Genomic DNA, 24151 nt, shown 5'->3' on the forward strand with positions numbered 1-24151 from the left:
TCTTTGAAAGAAACAGCCAGGTATTCCCAGGTGTTGGATACTAAATAAGATAATAATAATAAGGTATTAATAACTTCAATAATTAGTAATTAATACACGTATGTACTTTATTAGTAGTAGGCTATTAACTGATTATTAATATTTTAAAATAAGTTGTTTTCAGTGTCTTGAGTTATTTATCTATACTCGTCATTCATTCTCTCTCTCTCTCTCTCTCTCTCTCTCTCTCTCTCTCTCTGTTAGGGATTTCATGCTTCATCCAGAACATGGCAGGTGATATGTGAATGGGGAGCGATTATCATCACTCGGCCTGCCCTGATCTGCCCTGGCTGGTAATTCACCGTCTCGTGTGTGTTTCTTGAGTTGCCCAGTGCAACAGTTTCCAACAGTATGTCTGTTTTGTCAAGACATCCAGCTCTCTAAGAGGGGCGAGGTGCGAACAGACAGTATTGTACATGTGAAATGTGCCTGAACTCTGGGGCTTCAGAGGGATTTAGGGTAATTTCCTGTACCGGGTCCAGCGAGAGTGAAATTCAGCCCTCGGGCAGGCTGTCATTGTGTCACGCAGCCTGAGAAAAATATAAATCAGACTTCCTTTGTACAGCCCCAGGGTGTACAAATGAGTTGTGCTGCTTCAGTGAGATAAAGAAAACAGTTTGAGAGTTGGCATAAGTGATTGTCCAACTTTAAAACGGAGAGAGTCTTTGTGCTTTCAGCCGTAATGAAGTGATTTATGTTCCACGCTTCTGACCCCAACATATTGAAACGCTTAACCAAAGCAGGTATAGTTTATTGATTTGTATTAGGCTAAGCTAAGCTAGCTAAGCTTTTATTAGGCTAAGTCAAGCATCTTTTCAGTCAGAGTAAACACAGAAGCAATTTCCTTGTGAAACAGAATTCCTAAATGAAAGTTTGTTAAGGTCTAGACTACTTTAGCCTGAAACGACAACAAAAAGATGTCAACAGTTCCGTGTTATCAACTACTCATTATTGCCACAGCTGTGATTAATGATATTGTCATTTTACAGTGCGCGCGGTCACGACCAGCAGTCCTGTGAATAATTACAGGAAATAAGTTAAACGATGAGGATGCCCCTGGATGGTCGCATTTAATGCAAACAATGTGTTGCAACACCTGCCGAACACAATGACGGCACTTCCTCCACGCTGAATCCTCTGGTTTCTTTCAAGGCGCTAAAGAGGGTTTTATCTGTGTGAATGGCTTTATGGAACTTCCTGTTTAATTGACGGCACGTTTCTCCCAAACGCCTTACCTTGGAAGATAAGCATCTGTGTTATAGATCGAGGCATTTCAGATGTCTGTTGTGGCTTCAGAGGTGGTCTGAAGGAAAAGATGGACAGGTAGGGGTTGGAAAAGCACAGCGCTGGTGTGTTTTAACACACTTGCACAGATGTCCCACATGTGAATGGCTTTGATGACCCTGATTTCATCCCGGGCTTTCATGATGTCAGCGGGGCTGTAGAAAGATTCCTTTCCTTTAAGGCAGCTTGGCAGGATGTGTAAAGAAAGGCCGAAAGACAACACCGAGATTAAGCTGCTTTTGTCATGGTTCTGTGGCGGACTTTAAAGACTTTGGCTCCGGTCCCATCTCACAGACACTTTTTTTTTTGGTCCCTCCTCTCGCTCTCTGCATATTTTTCTTTTTGTACGCAAGGTAAACATTTAAGGAGAACCACTGGCAACCAGAGCGGGTGTGTTTTTTTTTTCTTTTTTCACTCTTTCAAATGGCAGCTTTGTTGTTGAGTGAGCCATTATGACTGTTTGAAAAAAGGAGGAAAGCAAACAGAGAGTTCATTCTTTGAAAGAAACAGCCAGGTATTCCCAGGTGTTGGTCTTATAGACACTCAGGGTTTTTCACGGTGCCTCATTGAAGATGCTCACTCGTCGCTATACATGAAGAACTGCAAGAGCAGAATGAGGCTATTGAGAGGCAGCGGTAGTGCTTTCAAAGCTGTGTGGTATTTTAGCTTCTTGATTACGCCAAATCCTTCCTGATTGCATACAAATGCTTAATTTGTAATGGAGAATTTTTTTTAAATTATATTATTACACTAATATATAATGCATTTAAAAGAATTCATAATACTTTCTAATAATCCTTTAATAATAAAAAAGATCAACACTGGAAAAAAATTTACAGTAACGTAATGGCAATTTAGGTTGTCAGTAAGGCTATAAATTAACAAAAGTACTGTGAATCATCAACTACTACTGTAAATAACACAGTGCAACTGTGAAAACAGCAAAACAAGAGCAACCTAACGCATTTACAGTATGTTACTGTAATAATACCATGCAGTTAATGTATTTAATTTAAGGAAAGCCATTGTCTTAAATTAGCCAATTGCCATTTAATAAAAAAAAAACAAATATTTATGCTGTGTTAATAATGTGAGTATAATTGTACTGTGAATTCATTTCATTTGAGTCCACTAAAACAGAATATTTTTAAAAATAAAATTAACAACTGAATTAACTAAAAACACTGATTTAACTCTAACAACAGCACTCATGCATGCAATAATGAAATTAACAAAGAACATTCACAATTTATCAGAAACTCCACAGTTTCTGCCTTTACATAAAGCAACATGCAGCATAACATCAATGACTCATCCTTGACTTAAACACAGACTCTTCAGCTCTACTCTGCTGTAACTCCCAAAACACAGACAACAGAAACCCTATTAAATCCCAACACAACAGAACATGAAACACTAACAGATCTCCCAAACTTTCTCGCTCACTCGTCGCTATACATGAAGAACTGCAAGAGCAGAATGAGGCTATTGAGAGGCAGCGGTAGTGCTTTCAAAGCTGTGTGGTATTTTAGCTTCTTGATTACGCCAAATCCTTCCTGATATTATGCATACAAATGCTTAATTTGTAATGGAGAATTTTTTTTTAATTATATTATTACACTAATATATAATGCATTTAAAAGAATTCATAATACTTTATAATAATCCTTTAATAATAAAAAAGATCAACACTGGAAAAAAATTTACAGTAACGTAATGGCAATTTAGGTTGTCAGTAAGGCTATAAATTATCAAAAGTACTGTGAATCATCAACTACTACTGTAAATAACACAGTGCAACTGTGAAAACAGCAAAACAAGAGCAACCTAACGCATTTACAGTATGTTACTGTAATAATACCATGCAGTTAATGTATTTAATTTAAGGAAAGCCATTGTCTTAAATTAGCCAATTGCCATTTAATAAAAAAACAAACAAATATTTATGCTGTGTTAATAATGTGAGTATAATTGTACTGTGAATTCATTTCATTTGAGTCCACTAAAACAGAATATTTTTAAAAGTAAAATTAACAACTGAATTAACTAAAAACACTGATTTAACTCCAACAACAGCACTCATGCATGCAATAATGAAATTAACAAAGAACATTCACAATTTATCAGAAACTCCACAGTTTCTGCCTTTACATAAAGCAACATGCAGCATAACATCAATGACTCATCCTTGACTTAAACACAGACTCTTCAGCTCTACTCTGCTGTAACTCCCAAAACACAGACAACAGAAACCCTATTAAATCCCAACACAACAGAACATGAAACACTAACAGATCTCCCAAACTTTCTTGTGCAAAAACACATGAAACTATGGTGGCAGAGAAGTGCAAAGCAAATCACAATTCTGAAAACAAAATAACAAATTACAAACACAAATGCAAGTCTAAAAAACAAAATAACAATTCAGAAAGCACAACAACAATTCAGAAAACATTATGAGTCAGAAAACACAATGACAAATTAGAAAACAAAATAACAAGTCAGAAAACACAATGACAAATATCTTTTTAGTAATCTTTAGTTTACATTATTCTCCTGATTTTACAGTAAACTACAGTATACTGACTTGCAGTCAGAGCCTTAGATGAATTCAACTGCAAATAAAAGAACACTAAATTATTCATTAAAATGTTGTGCACAAAACGTTTTGAGGTGTATAATTACATAATTTAAACACACAGAGAGTTCATTGATCAGCATATTAATTTCAATAATCGTGACATAAAAAAAAGTAAAATAAATAAAATAAAATAATAAACAGCTAATGACCATAATGTTGACAAAGCATTTTCAATTAAATGTCAACATTATTTAGAGCTATAGGCTACTCACCTATACACTACCGTTCAAAAGTTTAGGGTCATTTTTTATTTTTTTGAAAGAAATTAATGGGCTACTTTAATCAGCAAGGACACATGTAATTGATCAAAAGTGACAGCAAGACATTTATGACGTTACACTGAAATTAAAAGTTGTTAAAAAAAAAAAGTTGTTAAAAAAAAAATTAAGGTTTTTCAACATTGATAATAATAAGAAATGTTTATTAAGCATTAAATCAGCATATCAGAACATCAGATATATATTAGAATATCAGATTGGTCATGTGGCAATGAAGACTGGAGAAATGATGCTGAAAATTCAGCTTTGCCATAACAAGAATAAATTACATTTTAAAATATAGGCCTATTAAAATATAAAAAGTTATAAATAGTAATAATATTTCACAATAATACTGTTTTTTTTATTTGTGATAAAATAAATGCAGTTGTGGTGAGCCCTCAAACTTTGGAACAGTATAGTGTACATAATTACATTATTGAAGTGTACAATGCATTTAATTGTGTGTGTGTGTAGTATTGTGTAAAATGTTATAATAATACATTTTAACAATGTATTTCTATGCAGTAAGTTTAGGTATAACTGTCAAGGGTAGAAATTACAGGGCCAAATGGTGATGGACAGATGACTCGATCATCTGTCAGAGCATCTGCAAAATGGCAAGTGTTTTCGGGTGTTCCTGGTGTGTAGTGGATGATATCAGGATCGAGGAAGGACAGCTGGAGTCAGGGTCATGGGCACCCATGCCTAGCGAAGGCTAGCCCGTCTGTCCCAGTCACACAGAAGAGCTACTGTAGCTCAAATGGCTGAAATACTGAACTCTGGCCATGATAAAAAGGTGTCAGAACACACAGTGCATCACAGTTTGCCGCATAGTCGCAGACCAGTCAGAGTGCCCATGATGACCCATCCACCACCGAAAGTGTCTACAATGGACGTGAGAGTCATAACTGTGGAGCAACGAAAGAAGGTTGCTTGGTCGGATGAATATTTTTTTTTTAGATCAGGCAGATGGCTGGGTGTGTGTTTACCTGTGGAAAAATGGCAAAGGCCGTGTTACGCTCTGGGCAATGTTCTGCTAGGAATACCTGGGTCCAGTAATTCATCTAGAAGCGGCTTTGACTCATACCACCTAAAGGTTTTTACAGATCATGTACATCCCTTAATGCCAACGGTGTTTCCTGATGTTCCCTGCAGTGGGGATGAAGATGGTCTTGTTTGTCACATTGCCATGACTTGTTCAGGAACAGTTTGAGGTGTTGCCTTGGCCTCCAAATTCCCCAGATCTCACTCCGACTGAGCATCTATGGGATGTGCTGGACAAACAAATTCAATCTATGAAGAACCCACCTTGCAACTTGCAAGACTTAAAGGATTAGTTCATTTCCAGAAGGAACATTTCCTGATAATTTACTCAACCCCATGTCATCCAAGATGTTCATGTCTTTCTTTCTTCAGTCGAAAAGAAATCAAGGTTTTTGAGGGAAACATTCCAAGATTTTTCTCCATATAGTGGACTTGAAGAGTTGAATGTCAAAACTGCAGCTTCACTGCAGCTTCAAAGGGCTTTACACGATCCCAGCCGAGGAACAATGGTCTTATCTAGCGAAACAATTGTTCATTTACAAAAAAAAAAAAAAATTTATATTTTTTAACCACAAATGCTCATCTTGCACTAACTCGATTTCACGCATTACGTAATCACGTTGGAAACGTCACACATGGTTAGCTCTTTGTCTGTGTTCTTCAGTTCAAAAAGGTTGGGTAGGGTGAAAAACTCATCTTCAAAATCATCCGACGTCGTTGTTTTACCTGTTTTTGTAAAGGGCATTTGACTTTCTTTGCACGTTCACATTTGAAAACACTGGCTTGGTACTTCAGCCTACGTTAAGTGCAAACTTTCCAACTTGACTACGTAATGCGTGAAGTCGAGTATATACATTTGTATTTTTTAGAAAATGACCGATCGTTTGCTAGATAAGACCCTTATTCCTTGGCTGGGATTATGTAGAGCCCTTTGAAGATGCATTGAAACTGCAGTTTGGACCTTCAACCCATTGGATCCCATTGAAGTTCACTATATAGAGAAAAATCCTGGAAAATTTTCCTCAAAAACCTTAATTTCTTTTCGACTGAAGTAAGATCCTTTTAAGGATCTGCTGCTAATCTCCACAGAAAGCACAGGACATGTTCAGAGGTCATGTGGAGTCATTCCCTCAACACAGGCAGCACCTACACAATATTAGGCTGGTGGTTTTAATGTTGTGGCTGTTGGGGTCAGTGTGATTTAATATAGTTGTTAGGAAAATTGGCATAGATTGGAAATTTGTTATTTTTAAGGTTCTAATAATATTTTGTTACTTCAGGCAGTACGTATAAAATTGGACAAATTTAATGGTATTCCAAATAAAGATACAAGTTGTTAAATTTGTAACAGCAGATATTTTGAAGACTTTCAAAGAAAATGACACACTCAACACATTTTCATACCTGGTGAACAAGAGCTTTATCATTTTACGATAATTATAAAATGATTTTAATGTTTCAATGTGACAAACATATATTTTTTAAACATAAAAACAGGCCAGACTGTACAAGATTGTCCATACAGAGATAACTAATTAGGACCGTTGTGTTATTTTTTCAACAGCACATAAATATTTAACACATGATATATGCTACATAGCTTACACTGCAGCTAAGACACTGCTATGCATACTCATATTTGGTTTAAAACATCTAGATAATGCCCAATTCAAAGCATCAAAACATTGCTTACAAATAAATTACCTATTTTAGAATCACTAAAGTTTTACAAGGTTTGGCTGGCTTTCTTAAATTAACAGGGGCAATGAATTTCAAAGAATGTTATGCTGAAGTAGCTAGCAGATGTCTGGGATAAGTGCATTCCTGTATTCCCGCAGTCCTTTCAGCATCGACCTTTTACCATGAACATCACGGTAAACACATGCACGGACAATGAGTTTCAGTCTAACGTTTGTTTTTGAAACTCTGACTCACTTCTGTAAATATTAAAGGGGAGCCATTACATGAGCAGTCAAAGGCATTTTACACAGTCTTCATTATAGTGGTCAAGCTTATGAAAATACAACTCCCCTTTCACATAAAACAAGGCCATAGAGGAACTATGGGTTTGCAGTACCTCAGGTTATTCAGAAAATAAAAGCACAAAGTTAACGAACCCTCGCCAGTACGTACAAAGCCAAAATCTCATCATATCTTTAGTTACGATATAACCAAAGCTCAAGGTTATTCTCTTTTTCCATTAAAGATACAGTTAGAAAACTAGACTGAACCTATACCATTTCTTAAAGTTGAAACATGGTACACCATACCTGCAAAAACAACACGAACATACGCTCTCATGCATTCAATCGGTCTTAAAAGATATAAACTGTTACAGGACATAAACTGTAACTGGATCTCTCAATATCTGCAAACAATTTTCTTATGCATGCAAACGAACGATTCACTGAGATTTGGTGCTAATCCAAAAAGTCCTTTTGGCCCCATCCACAAGATTAGTCAATGGGCTTCTGAAAAAATCGTATTAAAATACCGTAGCATCAGTTCGTGGCTGAATTACAGATTGAAGAGACAATACATTTGCGTCTTTTGTCCCATACAAATCTGCAAAAGTGTTTGCTCTGCCGGCAGTGTTTCTGTGAAACATTTCTCCATTTCAAAACAGACTCAAATATCGTCATTTGTTCGCTAGCCTTGCCCTTTTCCACCCCACTGCTCATAATGTCTTTATGCTTGCGGTATTCAGAGCGAGGGACTGGTTAGACTGCAACAACGTGGCTCAATTGTCTTTCCGTTCTCTAGGTTTTGCATTTTTTAGAGTGTACTATATTATTGCTAATATAAAATAAAATACAATATTTATTGTCTTTTAACCTAACAAAATCAAGGCCAGTATCGTCAATACGATACTGATAGTAACACCTCCATTAAAGCAGTAATTATAGGCACTAATTTATCTGTTCTTTTTTCTATCCCTAACATAAATCTTTCTTACCTTTATATACAGTATATATTTACACAACTGTTCAAAAGTGTAATAATAATACATGCTCCCTGAGCACCAAATCAGTATATTAGAATGATTTCTGAAAGGATCATGTGACACTTGAAGACTGGAGTAATGGCTGTGAAAATTCAGCTTTGCATCACAGGAATAAATTATACTTTAAACTATATTCAAATAGAAAGCAGTTATCTTAAATTCTAATACTATTTCACAATATTTCTATATTTCAGAAAACATAAATGCAGCCTTGGCTTTGAGATTTCTTTCAAACTAAAAACAAAAAAAAAACTAAAAAATCTTACTTCAAGGAAACATTAAATGCTACTACAATACATCACAGAGAATAATACTGACCAGGAAGAACAGTAAGGAAGGCACTGCGGAAGCTGTAGCCCATGGTATTGGCCCCTAGGCAGATGTACATGCCAGCATCCTCCTCCTTGGCTCGAGTGATAAGTAGCTTGTTCAAATAGGAGCCGTCTGGTCGTGACCACACGTCACCCGTGGGCAACACAACGAAGCGATGGTCTCCGACCTCAATGGTGGAGTTGTATTTGTTCTCACCACCTGGTTCGACCCTCTTTAGCCACTGGATAACCGGCTTGACATCACTGCGTACTTTACACTGGAAAGATGTGGTGCCACCATAGTCTACTGTAGTGTTTACTGGATGAGTTCCTGTCAAGATGGGCTTGGAATTTGTGCGCTCTGTAATGAAATAAGGACAATTTTATTTACTAATCAGTATTTAACACAATTACGGGTCTATAATGCACAGATTGTTTTTCTATTTTGTGTCCTAAAATAGTTTTAGGCTATTTTGAGTAAGGAAAAAAATGTCACATATGACTCTACTGAGAGCAAGATTAATGAACTTCTCCCTGTTAGGATGTGGTTGTAAAGTTAGCAAATGCAGCGAATTAATTTGAAGCAGCAATAAAAACCGTGAGCAGCAAAATAATTTGCTTAAAATAAATTGGCTGCTATTAAACTGTATAATATGTGTGTGTATATATATATATATATACACACACACACATATATATCAAAATTGTAAGAACAATATAGAATTAAATGATCAATTCCTTATCATGCATACATAATATTAAGTCAATAACTGATTGAGACAGTTTGGCTGGAGCTGCAGTGTGTTAGTGCTGCTAATAAACAACGCTAACGCTGTTTGTTAGGAATGATTGGGTCCTAAACTCTGACAGCATGCCAGACAGCTGTTAATCCCCCTTGAACAGCATCCAGCAACGAAAGAAATAATGTTAAACTGTTGCTGCATGTTCATTCTTTCAGTCTACCCTATATAAGTGAATCATCAAAAGCTCCATCACATTCCAGGACAACATCAAAGAGACGAGGTAGATGACTCACGGATGACTTCCACTTTATAGGTGGCGTTGATCTCCCCGGCACGGTTGGATACATGACACGTGTATTTGCCGCTGTGTTCAGGTGTAAGATTCTTCAGACTGAGAGTCCACTTCTTCTTTCGGCCTTCGCCCACCTCCTCGGGCGTCAGAGGCCTGCTGTCTTTCAGCCAGACGATGTCAGGTCTGGGGTTGCCGCTGGCGGTGCACTTGAGCCTTACTGAGCTCCCCACTGGCCGGGCGATCACACGCTTTCTCATTTTGGCCGGCTGTGTGAAGCGGGGCCGCACTACAAAGAAAGACAAAAGGAAAGAAAAGGATAGACAGCACCTTTGCTTTTTGAAGTACAGTAACTTAAAACCTGATTGGAACAGGTTTACAGCCTTCTATAATAAGGCATTTAGATGTGAATGTGCAAGTCTGTGTCAAAAAATAATTTACACTACAGAAATGAAGGTGACTTGACATCTCAATGATGAGAATTTGGGGCAATGAGAATTGTGTCATGTCAAAAAAAACAAAAAAACATGGAAACCATGATATACTTGAATGTTCTTAAAAATGTTCTTAACTTTTCCCCATTTACATTTTATTTAGATTTTGGGGAGAAAGGTTAATTCATATTAGTTTAGTAGTGAAATAACAGTTCTATGACATTTGTCCAATTTAGATTTAATTTTGAAGACTGAAACTAAATTTAAAATAACATGATCATGCTTGCTGCTTTTAAGAGCTTTACTAAATAAAAGGAGAAAGACGGAAGACTGATTCATCATCAGAATTTACACAACACCACTAACATTACAAAGAAAATAAAGCATAAAAGAGCGGACATGAAGTTCTTGTGTGGGCAAATTTACTGAGCAAAGCACCACACCATGAATGCAATCAGACAAAGCAAACAGCAGCTCCTCTGTAGTTTCATGCTGACTGTTACCGCTCACAGCAGACTCTGAACAAACACCATAAAAGCAAATACAATAGTGAACTAAGCAACTCCCACTAGCAGTCATCATAACTGCTATGCAACACAGTACAAAAACAAGCAGGTCAGGCCCTCTTTGAACACCGCCGAGTTTAGCGGTGCTCCGATATCAAATCAGAGGGCAGCTGTTGGAGGGGAATGGAAAGCTTCCCCCCCTCACACTTCACATAAATAGCCTGCACTTTGGCTTGTCAAACGCAATTACAAAAGCAAACACTGGGCTCCAGAGGTAGGAGTGTGCAACTCCAGGGAGTAATGAGCAACAGGAAATATTGTGGGGACCGTCCAATCCCAGACCACAGGGCTACCTGTCAGTATCTGGGAAGATTCAGCCACATGTGTGCCGGCCTGGAGACGTGCTGTCCAAACCCTCTGTGACAGGCTCAGTTTCCACTGGCCACATGCTTTTCTATTAGGCCACACATCAAATGTAGATCACCAACACTCATCCAGCATACACCAAGCTGTCATATTTTGTAAGACCGTGGCGCTTTGAGTACTACACTGAACAAAATTATAAATGCTTTTTTTTTGTGTTTGCCCCCATTTTTCATGAGCTGAACTCAAAGATCTAAGACTTTTTCTATGTACACAAAAGGCGTAGTTTGTTCACAAATCTGTCTAAATCTGTGTTAGTGAGCACTTCTCCTTTGCCGAGATAATCCATCCACCTCACAGGTGTGGCATATCAAGATGCTGATTAGACAGCATGATTATTGCACAGGTGTGCCTTAGGCTGGCCACAATAAAAGGCCACTCTAAAATGTGCAGTTTTACTGTACGAAAAGTCTGAAAACCAGTCAGTATCTGTTGTGACCACCATTTGCCTCACCTGTGCAATAATCATTCTGTCTAATCAGCATCTAATGTACAACAAAATGTCATCACTGCGATGCTACAACAAATGTCACCACAACTATACTACAACAAAACAGCAACGCTACTATGCTGCAAGTAATTTCACCACTACTATACTACAAATAAAAAAACACCACTAGGCCTGTCACGATAACAACTTTTTGTTGTGCGATATATTGCCCCAGAAATAATTGAGATAAGCGATATTATTGCAATTTTAAAGACCATTTTATGCCACTGAATATATAATCATAATGTAACAGCATAATAATGCAAGAAGGCCTACACACTTTCAAATGACAACAAACTTTTAATTTTTAAGAATATTTAGATCATGGATTCTATTAATATCATGGAATTACGTATCAAAATATGAGATACCTTAAAAACCTGAATAAATAGTAAATAAACATTTTCTAACAAAAAGTGCAAAGTAACAAGTAGAAAAAAAGAAAAATGCACAAGGAACTTGTATAGAGATTTTTCCATCTACAGATTTTTCTCTGACCTTCTTTTCTCTGTAAATTAAGGGTGCACACTATTGCTGAAAAACACAATCACTACTTAGAGGTCAGATCTCTGTATGCACAAAGGCACAGATCCCTAAACAAGACCATATCTGCAGATGAAACTTTTTTTTGTTTTATTTGAACTAGCACCACATGACTACCCGTTATGTACGAGAAGCTGCAAAAGACACAGGCGACATTCTTCAAAATATCTTCTTTTGTGTTCAGCACAAGAAATAAATTAATACAGGTTTGGGACAAAATGTGAGTGAGTAAATAATGACAGAAATTAAATTTTTTGGGTGAACTAGCCCTTTAATGACAGTCGGCAGCATGTTTAGTAGCTACTGTCCCTTTAAGAGCTTCACGCGTTTCTCTCTTAACGGTTTACTTTCATTTTAGACATAACCAACTGTGTTTATGTGTAAACCTTGTGTGTTTTTGACAGTATTAGACGCAAAATCAATCAGACGCGAAAGACAATTTAGTCCAATAATCCCAAGTAGATATAACTGCAGACCGGAGATCTCCAAAATGGGGCGTGAACTCCAAAAGTGGGCAGAACCTCCAAAATGGGGCGGGGTCTCTTTGCGCAAAGACTTTCACCATTGGCTCTGGCTCCAGCCAATTGTTATTGACTTACATTTCAAAATAAAACTTTATAAATTAAACATCTTTCTAACTGATCTAAAATAAAATATGCTATACAAATAAATATTCTCCGTGAGAGTTGAGCCCAAAGCTCGTGGCCAGTGTTGTTCGGACCGGAGTTTGAACCTCTGCTTAATAAATGGGAATCACCCACGAGCTCTCCCGTGAGCCGTCTCAGCGCAGCGCAGGGGAAAGATTTTTCACTCTATCGCTTTGTTTTAAGCAACGGGGGTGTCCCCGGGGCTCGAAATTTGCAGGGTAGGAGGGGGTAGTGACGCTGGGTGTAACTAAAAAGGTGCCATTGTCCGGTGAGGTCCTGTTGGGGAGTTACAGAACGATCTCATATCGTATAATCTTATCAACTGTTTATCTCCTGAACTGCAACTTTCTTTACCACGCTATTCAGTGCCAATCCCGCCGTGCAGTCAATTTCACTGGTTAAGGTTAGGGTCAGGTGTGGGGTAGGTTTAGGGGTTAGCATTTATTGTAGCATAGTGTAGGAAATCAACACTGTGATTGACACAACCAATAAAATCTTTAGAATCAGCTGTGGGGCGGAGTTTGCACTGAAGTGGATTGGGAGAAAAAATTGCGCATGCGTGTCATGTTCCTGTCTGTCAATGGGAGGAAGCCACGCCCTATTTTGGAGCTCCCACCCCGTTTTGGAGTTCCCGCCCCCATTTGGAGATCTCCAGGCTGCAGTTATACCCTTCTCAATAATCAGGCGCTTTTTGACAGGCAATAGACTGGCGCTTCATGAGTACGCAGAAAAAGCGCATGCAGAACAACACGTGAATTAAATGTTTAACCGGTATTGCTTTAAAGCTGATGAAATAATGTAATTTTGTGATTGCGCATAAGTGCAGTGTCCCATGAGAGTAACTCTACCGCTGAGCTAACACTGATGTGAATGCATGTGGCGTTGTAGATTATACTGAGACTGAGGGAGGCGCCAGAACGGCAGCTGATAGAATGTGCGCTGTAGCACGAAACAACAATATTTCTTCAAAAGAAGATCGTGGAGACATTTTAATCGTCCATGATCAAAAATCGTCATATCGCACACCCCTAACTACCAAGTATAATCAATCTCACACACACAAACAAGCAAAACGAACTCACTTCACACTATTAAGCGGCTGTGTTATGAACATGCAAAACTGTATCGCACGCGTGCTACAGTGGTAAATGTATTCATCGCACAGACCAGTTTTTTCGTAGCACGTGCAACATATATGTCGCACTGTACAGCCCTGCATATATTGCACGATAAGTTGATATATTGATTATTGCGACAGGCCTAAGCACCACTATTATACAACAAATGTCACCGCTACTGTACTACAACAAAATGTCAGCACTGTTATGCTACAAAAAAATCCATCACAACTATACTACAACAAAATGGCAGAGTTGTTATGCTAAAACTAGTATTAACACTACTATACTACAACAAAACGGCATCGATTCAACAATTTTGTCACCAATTCTGTACTACAACAAAACAACAGCACTGCTATGCTACAATTCGATGTCATTGCTACTGTAATACAACAAAATGTCACTGTTACTACACTACAACAAAACAGCAGCGATGCTATGCTACAACTGATGTCATCACTACTGTACTACAACAAAATTGAATCGTTACTATACTACAAAAAACAGCAGCGCTACTATGCTTCAATTGATGTCATCGCTACTATATTACAAACAAAAAAGCAGTACTGCTATGCTACAACAAATGTCACCGCTGCTATACCACGACAAAATGGCTGCACTGCTATGCTACAACAATTGTCACCACTACTATACTACAACAAAACAGTTGCACTGCTATGCTACAATAAATATCACTGCATCTATAGTGATATAATTTAGCTGTTATGCTGCAACAAATTTCACCACTACTATACTACAAAACAGAAGCACCACTATGCTACAGCAAAATGGCGGTGTTGTTATGCTATAACAAATCAACACTACTATACTATAACAAAATGGCAGCACCAATATGCTACAAAGAAATTTCACCACTACTGTACTACAACAAAACAACAGTGCTGCCATGCCATGCATAGCTGTAAAGCTACAACTAATATCACCGCAACTACACCTCAACAAAACAGCAACATTGCTATGCTACAACAAATGCCACCGCTACTATACTACAACAAAATTGCAGCATTGCTTTGCTACAGCAAATGCCATCGCTACTGTACTACAACAAAATTGCAGCATTGCTTTGCTACAGCAAATGCCATCGCTACTGTACTACAACAAACTGATGTGAATGCATGTGGCGTTGTAGATTATACTGAGACTGAGGGAGGCGCCAGAACGGCAGCTGATAGAATGTGCGCTGTAGCACGAAACAACAATATTTCTTCAAAAGAAGATCGTGGAGACATTTTAATCGTCCATGATCAAAAATCGTCATATCGCACACCCCTAACTACCAAGTATAATCAATCTCACACACACAAACAAGCAAAACGAACTCACTTCACACTATTAAGCGGCTGTGTTATGAACATGCAAAACTGTATCGCACGCGTGCTACAGTGGTAAATGTATTCATCGCACAGACCAGTTTTTTCGTAGCACGTGCAACATATATGTCGCACTGTACAGCCCTGCATATATTGCACGATAAGTTGATATATTGATTATTGCGACAGGCCTAAGCACCACTATTATACAACAAATGTCACCGCTACTGTACTACAACAAAATGTCAGCACTGTTATGCTACAAAAAAATCCATCACAACTATACTACAACAAAATGGCAGAGTTGTTATGCTAAAACTAGTATTAACACTACTATACTACAACAAAACGGCATCGATTCAACAATTTTGTCACCAATTCTGTACTACAACAAAACAACAGCACTGCTATGCTACAATTCGATGTCATTGCTACTGTAATACAACAAAATGTCACTGTTACTACACTACAACAAAACAGCAGCGATGCTATGCTACAACTGATGTCATCACTACTGTACTACAACAAAATTGAATCGTTACTATACTACAAAAAACAGCAGCGCTACTATGCTTCAATTGATGTCATCGCTACTATATTACAAACAAAAAAGCAGTACTGCTATGCTACAACAAATGTCACCGCTGCTATACCACGACAAAATGGCTGCACTGCTATGCTACAACAATTGTCACCACTACTATACTACAACAAAACAGTTGCACTGCTATGCTACAATAAATATCACTGCATCTATAGTGATATAATTTAGCTGTTATGCTGCAACAAATTTCACCACTACTATACTACAAAACAGAAGCACCACTATGCTACAGCAAAATGGCGGTGTTGTTATGCTATAACAAATCAACACTACTATACTATAACAAAATGGCAGCACCAATATGCTACAAAGAAATTTCACCACTACTGTACTACAACAAAACAACAGTGCTGCCATGCCATGCATAGCTGTAAAGCTACAACTAATATCACCGCAACTACACCTCAACAAAACAGCAACATTGCTATGCTACAACAAATGCCACCGCTACTATACTACAACAAAATTGCAGCATTGCTTTGCTACAGCAAATGCCATCGCTACTGTACTACAACAAAATTGCAGCATTGCTTTGCTACAGCAAATGCCATCGCTACTGTACTACAACAAAATTGCAGTACAACAAAATTGCAGCATTGCTTTGCTGCAGCAAATGCCATCGCTACTGTACTACAACAAAATTGCAGCATTGCTTTGCTACAACAAATGCCATCGCTACTGTACTACAACAAAACGGCAGCGCCGCTATGCTACATTTAATATCTTAAATTCTAGTTTTTTAATGTTCTTTAAATTCTAATACAATGTAAAACTAAAAGTTGCATTTCATGAAAAGCAGCTTATGAAACATCTTGGCAGCTGCAGCACATATTTCAGTGACTTTCTGGGCAGCAATTATAAATACCAGGAATGAAGGAGATCAAAGGGGATCAGAGGACTGTAGCACCTTACCCAGTTTTCCCGTCAGGTCAGTGGAGTACTCGGTTTCACCAGCTGGTCTGGAACCTTCCCTCCCAGCACTGGAGTCATCTAGAGACAGAAAGATAGAGGGAGAATGGAGTATTTACATATCAAAACAACCACATGCTCCTCCGATAAATATGAGAATCAACTCAACACACATATTTGTGTTCAATAGCATTACTATAATTCTTCGGCCAAATCACTGCAATCCTTCACCACCTAAACCAAAATGAACAACTGTCTCTTGATCAGCTGACTAGTAAGCAAACATGATACTGTAGCTGATAGCTTTTAAATAAGGGATTGAGAGTGTCAGAATTAGGCCAGAAACATAGTTTAATCAAGTGCACAACAGTAGATGTTGCTATTGCACTGCAAGCATGCAGCCTAGATATACTGTGCTCTTGCATTACAAGGTTGGTAACAAACCTCAGGACTCAAGGGGGTGATAGAGTGTCCTTAAGATGTCTCTGTCAATAATCCGGACGTGTTCTTATTCATCGTTTACTAGCTTTATAGCTTGTTTATACAAGACATTTCAAGACACAGCAACTTGCAGAATTCATGTTAAAATTCAAAGAGTATGTTTTAGGCCTAAAAGTGACTCAAATTCACAAAGATTTACATACAGTAACTGATAGGAAATAAAAGCCTTTTAAATGAACAATTACAAAAGCAGAAGATGTTACATCATATCTGAGGAAACAAAAGAGGATGATTTTTGAAAAATTTGAAAAGCCAAAAGGATTCTTGGTTTGTGCATTTGATGCAATTCACTAAGATCTTCACTCACAACTCAGCATTTATTGTGAAATACCGAACCTTCTAATCTGAGAAGATATGTTCAAAATTTAAGGCAAACATCTGAAGTCACGTGTGGTGAAGAGTGAAAAACATGGCTGGAAATCTGTGGCCCTTCTGCTCTAGTTACAGCCCCTGCTCATCCGTTCACCACATGACTGGCATTTTCAGGCCTGTCAGCTCTTTGAAGCTGTCGGCGGGGTGGTTTGATCTGAGAATGTACACAGTTTAACACTCCTGCAGGAGAGGTTCCAGTTCGGACAAAGGAAAACAGCTCATTGCTGGGCTAACAGCTTAATTACTATGGCTCATACCCTTCACTGAGCCCCTCAAGTATGGTCACTCTACACATAGCTCTTTTGTTCATGTCAGGCTCACGCTCATTGCAACCATCAAACATACATTTTCATTGGCACCTTAACAGCGGTTTTAGAATTACCCCTAGGTTTCTCATTTTAACATCATTTATAAATGTAGCTTGCGTGTCAAAAAAAACCCTCCAGAACTTTCTTAACATATATAGCACTCTGTGAGCTCATAAAACATGCACACATACATCAAGACTTCAAACTGACTATAAAGGTGTGTGAGGAAAAACCGAGTATGATTCATGGAAAGTCAACAAATCTTGGAAGGATGAGGGTTGTCAGGTTTCTAAACCAAACAAACTCCTGTTTCCCTTTCATTAAGGCGAAGTGACAACACAGCGTGCCGCATTTCACACATCGACCATCTAGGTACGTTCATAATTTCGAACAAGCTCAATATGACTGAGATGTTTGCATAACCCTTCAGTATGTTTGCTTTCATGTCGGCAGTAGAAAACATGCCTTTTTCCGTAGGAAATCTGAGCACAGAGTTTCTGTTCCACTGGGTTTTGACCAGGTTTGTAGTCTTCTTCTTATAATGTTCATTGGTGAGGTTGCGGACCAGGTACCCTCTTTTGCTCCCTGGCAAGGCTTGGATTTTCTGTAGATTTTGGCCACTGGTCCCTCGCTAAGAATGAAACGTCCAACTTGGCTGTGCCACGTCCGTCAGGGGCAGCAAAAACCCTCTGGTGATCAAGATTTATTACACTTGAATGTTCTGCTTATGACCTCCAGTGCTGTCAAAATGGTTACATCGATGAAGTTGAACAATTACCTCATGTTTTTCTGGAAGCAAAGCAACCACCTTCGCTCAAAGCAAAACAGTGTTTCTGAACACAACATGCTAATTATGCTGTCATTCTTTACATCTATGGTGAAGTCGGCTATGAAACTGGAGATGGTTTGGAGACAATCCTCGTGAGTGAAACCTCAACAGGAGAGACAATATGGGGCTCTAGCTGTTAGCTGTTACCTTGGCTTTGATTTACTGAATTCCAGCACTGGCTTATGGAAACCATTACCAACTCTACTGCTACACAGCTCTATATTAACAGCCAGCTCTAAACTGTGAAAATTTATGGGCCGTGGTCACAGCAGAGACGTTACTACATTACTGACTACAGACTAACCCGAGAATGAATAACACTAAGAAGTTGACAGATTAACTGCCTGCCGAGCATATTTATGTTTGATCGCACCAATGTATATTTTGGCCACTGCATACTTGGGAATAGAATAACCATGCTTGTGGATGTTTCACAATACGAAAAACTGTGACCTGGCCCAAACGTCACTATTTTTATATGAGTGAACCTTTTGAATTCCGTCAACATTTGCTCAATGTGATTTTTTAAAATCTGAATGAATGTAGATGGCTGTATGATGGTCGCAGCTTTTACACACTAAAACACTTAAAAGTCAACATGAAATCTAAATGTAATCCATTTACTTTTTCTTCTTAATACACATACAATGTTTTATTTTGAATGTCTTTGCAATCCTGTTCTACTTGGAAATATGTAAATGTTGTCAAATTATTTGTGAACTATACTAAATATATATATATATATATATAGATATATACAGTGCCTTGCGAAAGTATTCAAAACCCCTTCATTTTTTTCATGTTTTGTTATGTTGCAGCCTTATGTTAAACTGCTTTAAATTACTTTTTTCCCCCCACATCAATCTATACTCCATACTCCATTATGCCAAAGCAAATAACAGGTTTTTATCATCTTTGCAAATTTATTAAAGATAAAAAAACGTAAATTATTCCATTGCATAAGTATTTATACCCTTATCTGGGACAGTTGAAATTGAGCTCAGGAGCATTAATTTTGCTTGTAAATGTTACCACACTTTGAACTAGTGAAGTTAACCTGTGGCAAATTCAATTTAATGGGTATGATTTGGAAAGGCACACGTCTTAATAAAAGGTCTAACAGCTGAAAATGCATATTAGAGCAAAGACCAAGCCCTGAGGCCACCAAAAAAAAAAAAACTGCCTGTAGAGCTCAGAGACAGGATTGAATCAAACCACACATCTGGGGAAGAGTTCAAATCAATTCTGCTGCATTGAAGGTTCACAGAAGCATGTAGCCTCCATTACCCGTAATGGAAGATGTTTGGAACAACCAGGACTCTTCCTAGAGCTGGCCTCCTGGCCAAACTGAGCAACTGATGGAGAAGGGCTTTGGTTATTGTGGTGACCAAGAACCTGATGGTCACTCTAGTTGAGCTCCATGATCATATGTGGCTAAACTCAATCCTCTCCTCAGTGAAGATGCATGAAAACACACTTCGAATTTGTGAAAAAGCACCTAAAGGACCCTCAGACTGTGAGAAACAAGAGTTTCTGGTCTGATGAACCTCAATTCTAAGCATCATGTTTGAAGGAAACCAGCTCCGCTCATCACCTGCAGAGTACCATCCCAAAAGTAAAGTGTGCTGGTAGCAGCCTCATGCTGTGGGGATGTTTTTCAGCGGAAGAGACTGAGGGACTCGTCAGAGTAAAATAAAAGCTCAATGCACCAAAATATAGAGATAGCATTGATGAAAACCCAGTCCAGAGCATTCAGAACCTCAGACTGGGCAGAAGGTTCACCTTCCAACAGGACAATGACCCTAAGCACAAATGAAAAAAACACAACCAAATAAAGAAACACGCTGAAAATGCTCACAACACAACCAAATAAAGAAACGCGCTGCAAATAGGCACAGACCACATCGGAAATGTTTAAGGGAACCGCAAAGTGACGAACATGGCTGGGACATATTTATCAATGTTTGCTCTGAAAGGTGAGATTTTTGTTTATTTTAACACCCTGATCATATGATTTCTTTGCTGCTGCTTCTTTTTTTTTTCTTCTAATTATTAGCCTAAATAAGCTGACAAAATAAACAATTACTGTAACTGTGAAAGCATGTTTTCTTATGTTGCTGGTGATTTTTCTATTTGCATGTGTTTTCTGAAGTTGCAGCGCGTTGAGCTCTCTCGGCCACCATAGTATATATATATTTATAAGTTCACATTATGGAGCAGGTTTTTATATAAATTTACACAAATTAAATTTTTTGATTAGACCTCTAAAAACAATCAAACTATTATTTGAATTTATTGGTCACATGTAGCTATATTCTAAAATGTTGTAAAAAATTATATAACAGCATATGGAGTGTTTCCAGAAGGTACAAAGGACTGTTGAGATCATTCACCAATTTCCTCCAGCGGCCCCAGCGTTGACCTGCTCCATAACAAGCTCATAATGAGTCAGTCTGATCACCTACAGTCATTCCTGCTTTGGCACAATCCCTAACAATCCCACTCCTGAGTCCGTTCTTCATCTGTAGAGACGCAGGCAGATTTAGAGAGGCCTTCTTTCCTGGAGCTGAGGACTGACCCTGCATTAAGTGTTTCCGTTTCTCTTTTAAGGATTACCGGAGCACAGCAGAAAGACTAGCGAAGACTCTGGCTGAGACTGTGTCGACCCTCAGGGCTTTTATGAATACCAGCTTGAATTCACATTACGAAAGGAAAAAGTCAAGGAAGACCTGGCTAGTGTCCTACCTGGGCAATATGCGGAATTAAATATATAATAGAAATAATAATATCAAAACAATCTCTGTTCCTAAAACCTTCTTGTGTGCTGTGGAAACAGTGGTGTTACAAAATTGCACATAAACCTTAAAATTACATTTTGAAAAAGTTTTGTGTGTGTGTGTGTGTGAGAGAGTGTTTGAGGAAAGATGACATTTGAACTGCCTTTGAAAATTTACATTTGTGACCCTGGACCACAAAACCAGTCATAAGGGTCAATTTACTTATGACCGAGATACAACTATTTGAAAATCTGGAATCTGAGGGTGCAAAAAAAAAAAAAATCAAAATACTAGAGAAAAAAGCCTTTAAAGTTGTCCAAATGAGGTTCTTAGCAATGTATATTACTAATCAAAAATTAAGTTTTTATATATTTACGATAGGAAATTTACAAAATATCTTCATGGAATATGATCTTTACTTAATATTCTATTGATTTTTGGCATAAAAGAAAAATCGATAATTTTGACCCATACAATGTTTTTTGGCTATTGCTAAAAATATACCCAAGTGACTTAAAGGGGTCCTATTATGCTCTTTTACAATGTCTTGAATTTGTTTTGGGGGTGTACTAGAACATGCTCTCATGCTTGGTGGTTCGAAAAACACATTTTTTTTTTTTTACATAATTTACCTTATTACAATATCTTTCTCCCCAGTCTGGCACAAACGGCTCGATTATATCCGGGTTTGATGAACGCCCGCCTTCCGAAAAATGTGATGTGATTGGTTAGCTGGGCCAGTGCGTTGTGATTGGCGAACAGTTTAAGCCCTATTCGCACGGGATTAGTGCAAAGGTGACCTCCAGTCATTTGTAATAATTGCGGAGGTTGTCTGTGATCTTAATCCCGTGCGAATCGGCCATGTCTGTAATTTGTAAAGTAAAAATTCCCCCGCAAATGACCTACTATACTTTGCCGAACACCGAGGTCCTGTGATAATATTAGTCCCGTGCGAATTGGCATCTCTGTGATTTGGCCAGCATTTGGCGTTTATCATTTTTCGAGGTTTTTGTTTGCGCTGCATCTTTTTATCCATCTTCCGCAAAGAATTGAGCTGCGTTGGAGTGTTTGATAGTATTTTAGGTGCTGTCATCATATCGCTTCACCATACAATTTGCAGAAAGAGAAAGCTGAAAAGGTTTTGAGGTTAATGTGTTACAAATAAATCCATCTGGACCATTGAACGGGACTCTCAAAGCCTTGACATCCGGGAGATAAGTCAGTAAATTCGAGTAAAAACACAGGCTTCGCTTATCCCGTGCGAATGCACCACACGAAATTCAGATGTGGGGGGGTAATTTCAAAATCACATAAGGTCCCCAGATAATACTAATCCCGTGCGAATAGGGCTTTAAAAAAAAAAAAAAAAAGTGACGTGACATGTGGCCAAGTTTGGTGACCCATACTAGGAATTAGTGCTCTGCATTTATCCCATCCTAAGTGCACACACACAGCAGTGAACACACAGCCATTTATGCTGCACCCGGGGAGCAGTTGGGGGTTCGGTGCCTTGCTCAAGGGCACCTCAGTCGTGGTATTGAAGGTGGAGAGAGTGCTGTACATTCATTCCCCCCACCTATAATCCCTGCCGGTACGAGACTCGAACCCGCAACCTTTGGGTTAAGAGTCCGACTCTCTAACCATTAGGCCATGACTTCCCCATTTCCCCACGACTTTAGACAGTGTTTCAGTACTGCCCCGCCCCTTGTCAAAGCAGCAAGTTCCATCTGTTCTGTTTAGTTAAGGATGGCGTCAATATTGCCATATCAATCTGAGCCAGATTCAGACCCCGAGAATATTGAACAAGAGGATCGTGCAGAACCTTTGCATGCACGGATATTGCAAGACATATTAGAGTGGTAACTTTTTTTAAATGAAATATCTCCTTTTGGAGTGGACTTTGAGATTTGTAAGTTTGAAGATCTTTTTTATGCCCAAACATACACACTACACACTGACTACAATTCAAAAAGTGAAAAAGCATAATAGGACCCCTTTAAGACTGGTTTTGTGGTCCAGAGTCACATTTTCTACTTCAAACAAAATTGTAAGGAGTGTCATTTTTTTCTTGAAAATGTAACTTACGTCTCATGTTTCAAATACTCATAGCCATGTACAAATTTCCCAAAAGAACGTATATTATTGAAGTTTAATTACTCCAGTACTTTACACCCATTTAAAGGAAAACTGTGGAACTGTCATGAGTAGTTCAAACATTGTCCAATGTACTTTGGCATTATACGTGATTCTTTGCATTTAAAGCATCAGGGTTGTGCAAACACTGAAGTAGAACACTATGAAAGAAACACCAACAGTTCAAATGTGGTTCATGAAAGAATGTTTGAGAACTAAGGTCTGAACTAACAAATCTTCCACACTTTCCACATTAAAGGGCCCGGACCCCAAATACAGCCCCATTCCCATGATTGTCTCACAATGTCAAGAGCAAACTGAAACCTCCATTTCTGTGTGTCAAGATGTACATCTTTGTTCAAACTCTGAATGTGTGCAGAGCTCTAGAGCGGCTTGTAACAACAGTGGGTTTGATGGCATACGATTGGGGGGGCTCAGTGGTAATTGCGGCCACCTGTGATAGAATAAAGAGAAACCTGCCTTACATTGCTTAAAAATTGATTGTGAAGATTTAGAACTTAAAATGGACTAATAACCAAAACAAATCTCTAAAATGTGTTATTTTAATTAGGGATGCACGATATATCGGCCACCATATCGGTATCGGC

The 24151-nt window shown here is 38.3% G+C and overlaps 1 protein-coding gene across 1 annotated transcript in view; it reads right to left on the bottom strand.

Annotated features, from left to right (window-relative positions):
• Positions 1-8570: 8570 nt before the first annotated feature.
• LOC107562936 (fibroblast growth factor receptor-like 1) overlaps positions 8571-24151 on the bottom strand; it is a 73102-nt gene continuing 57521 nt past the window's right edge. The window contains exons 4-6 of the mRNA XM_016247694.1: positions 16627-16704; positions 9620-9904; positions 8571-8944 (exon numbers count right to left, since the gene is read on the bottom strand). Coding sequence (XP_016103180.1) covers positions 8571-8944; positions 9620-9904; positions 16627-16704 — 737 coding nt within the window. The remainder of the gene's footprint in view (positions 8945-9619; positions 9905-16626; positions 16705-24151) is intronic.

Source organism: Sinocyclocheilus grahami, unplaced genomic scaffold, assembly GCF_001515645.1.
Source record: "Sinocyclocheilus grahami isolate Dianchi unplaced genomic scaffold, SAMN03320097.WGS_v1.1 scaffold849.1, whole genome shotgun sequence".
Lineage (NCBI taxonomy): Eukaryota > Metazoa > Chordata > Actinopteri > Cypriniformes > Cyprinidae > Sinocyclocheilus > Sinocyclocheilus grahami.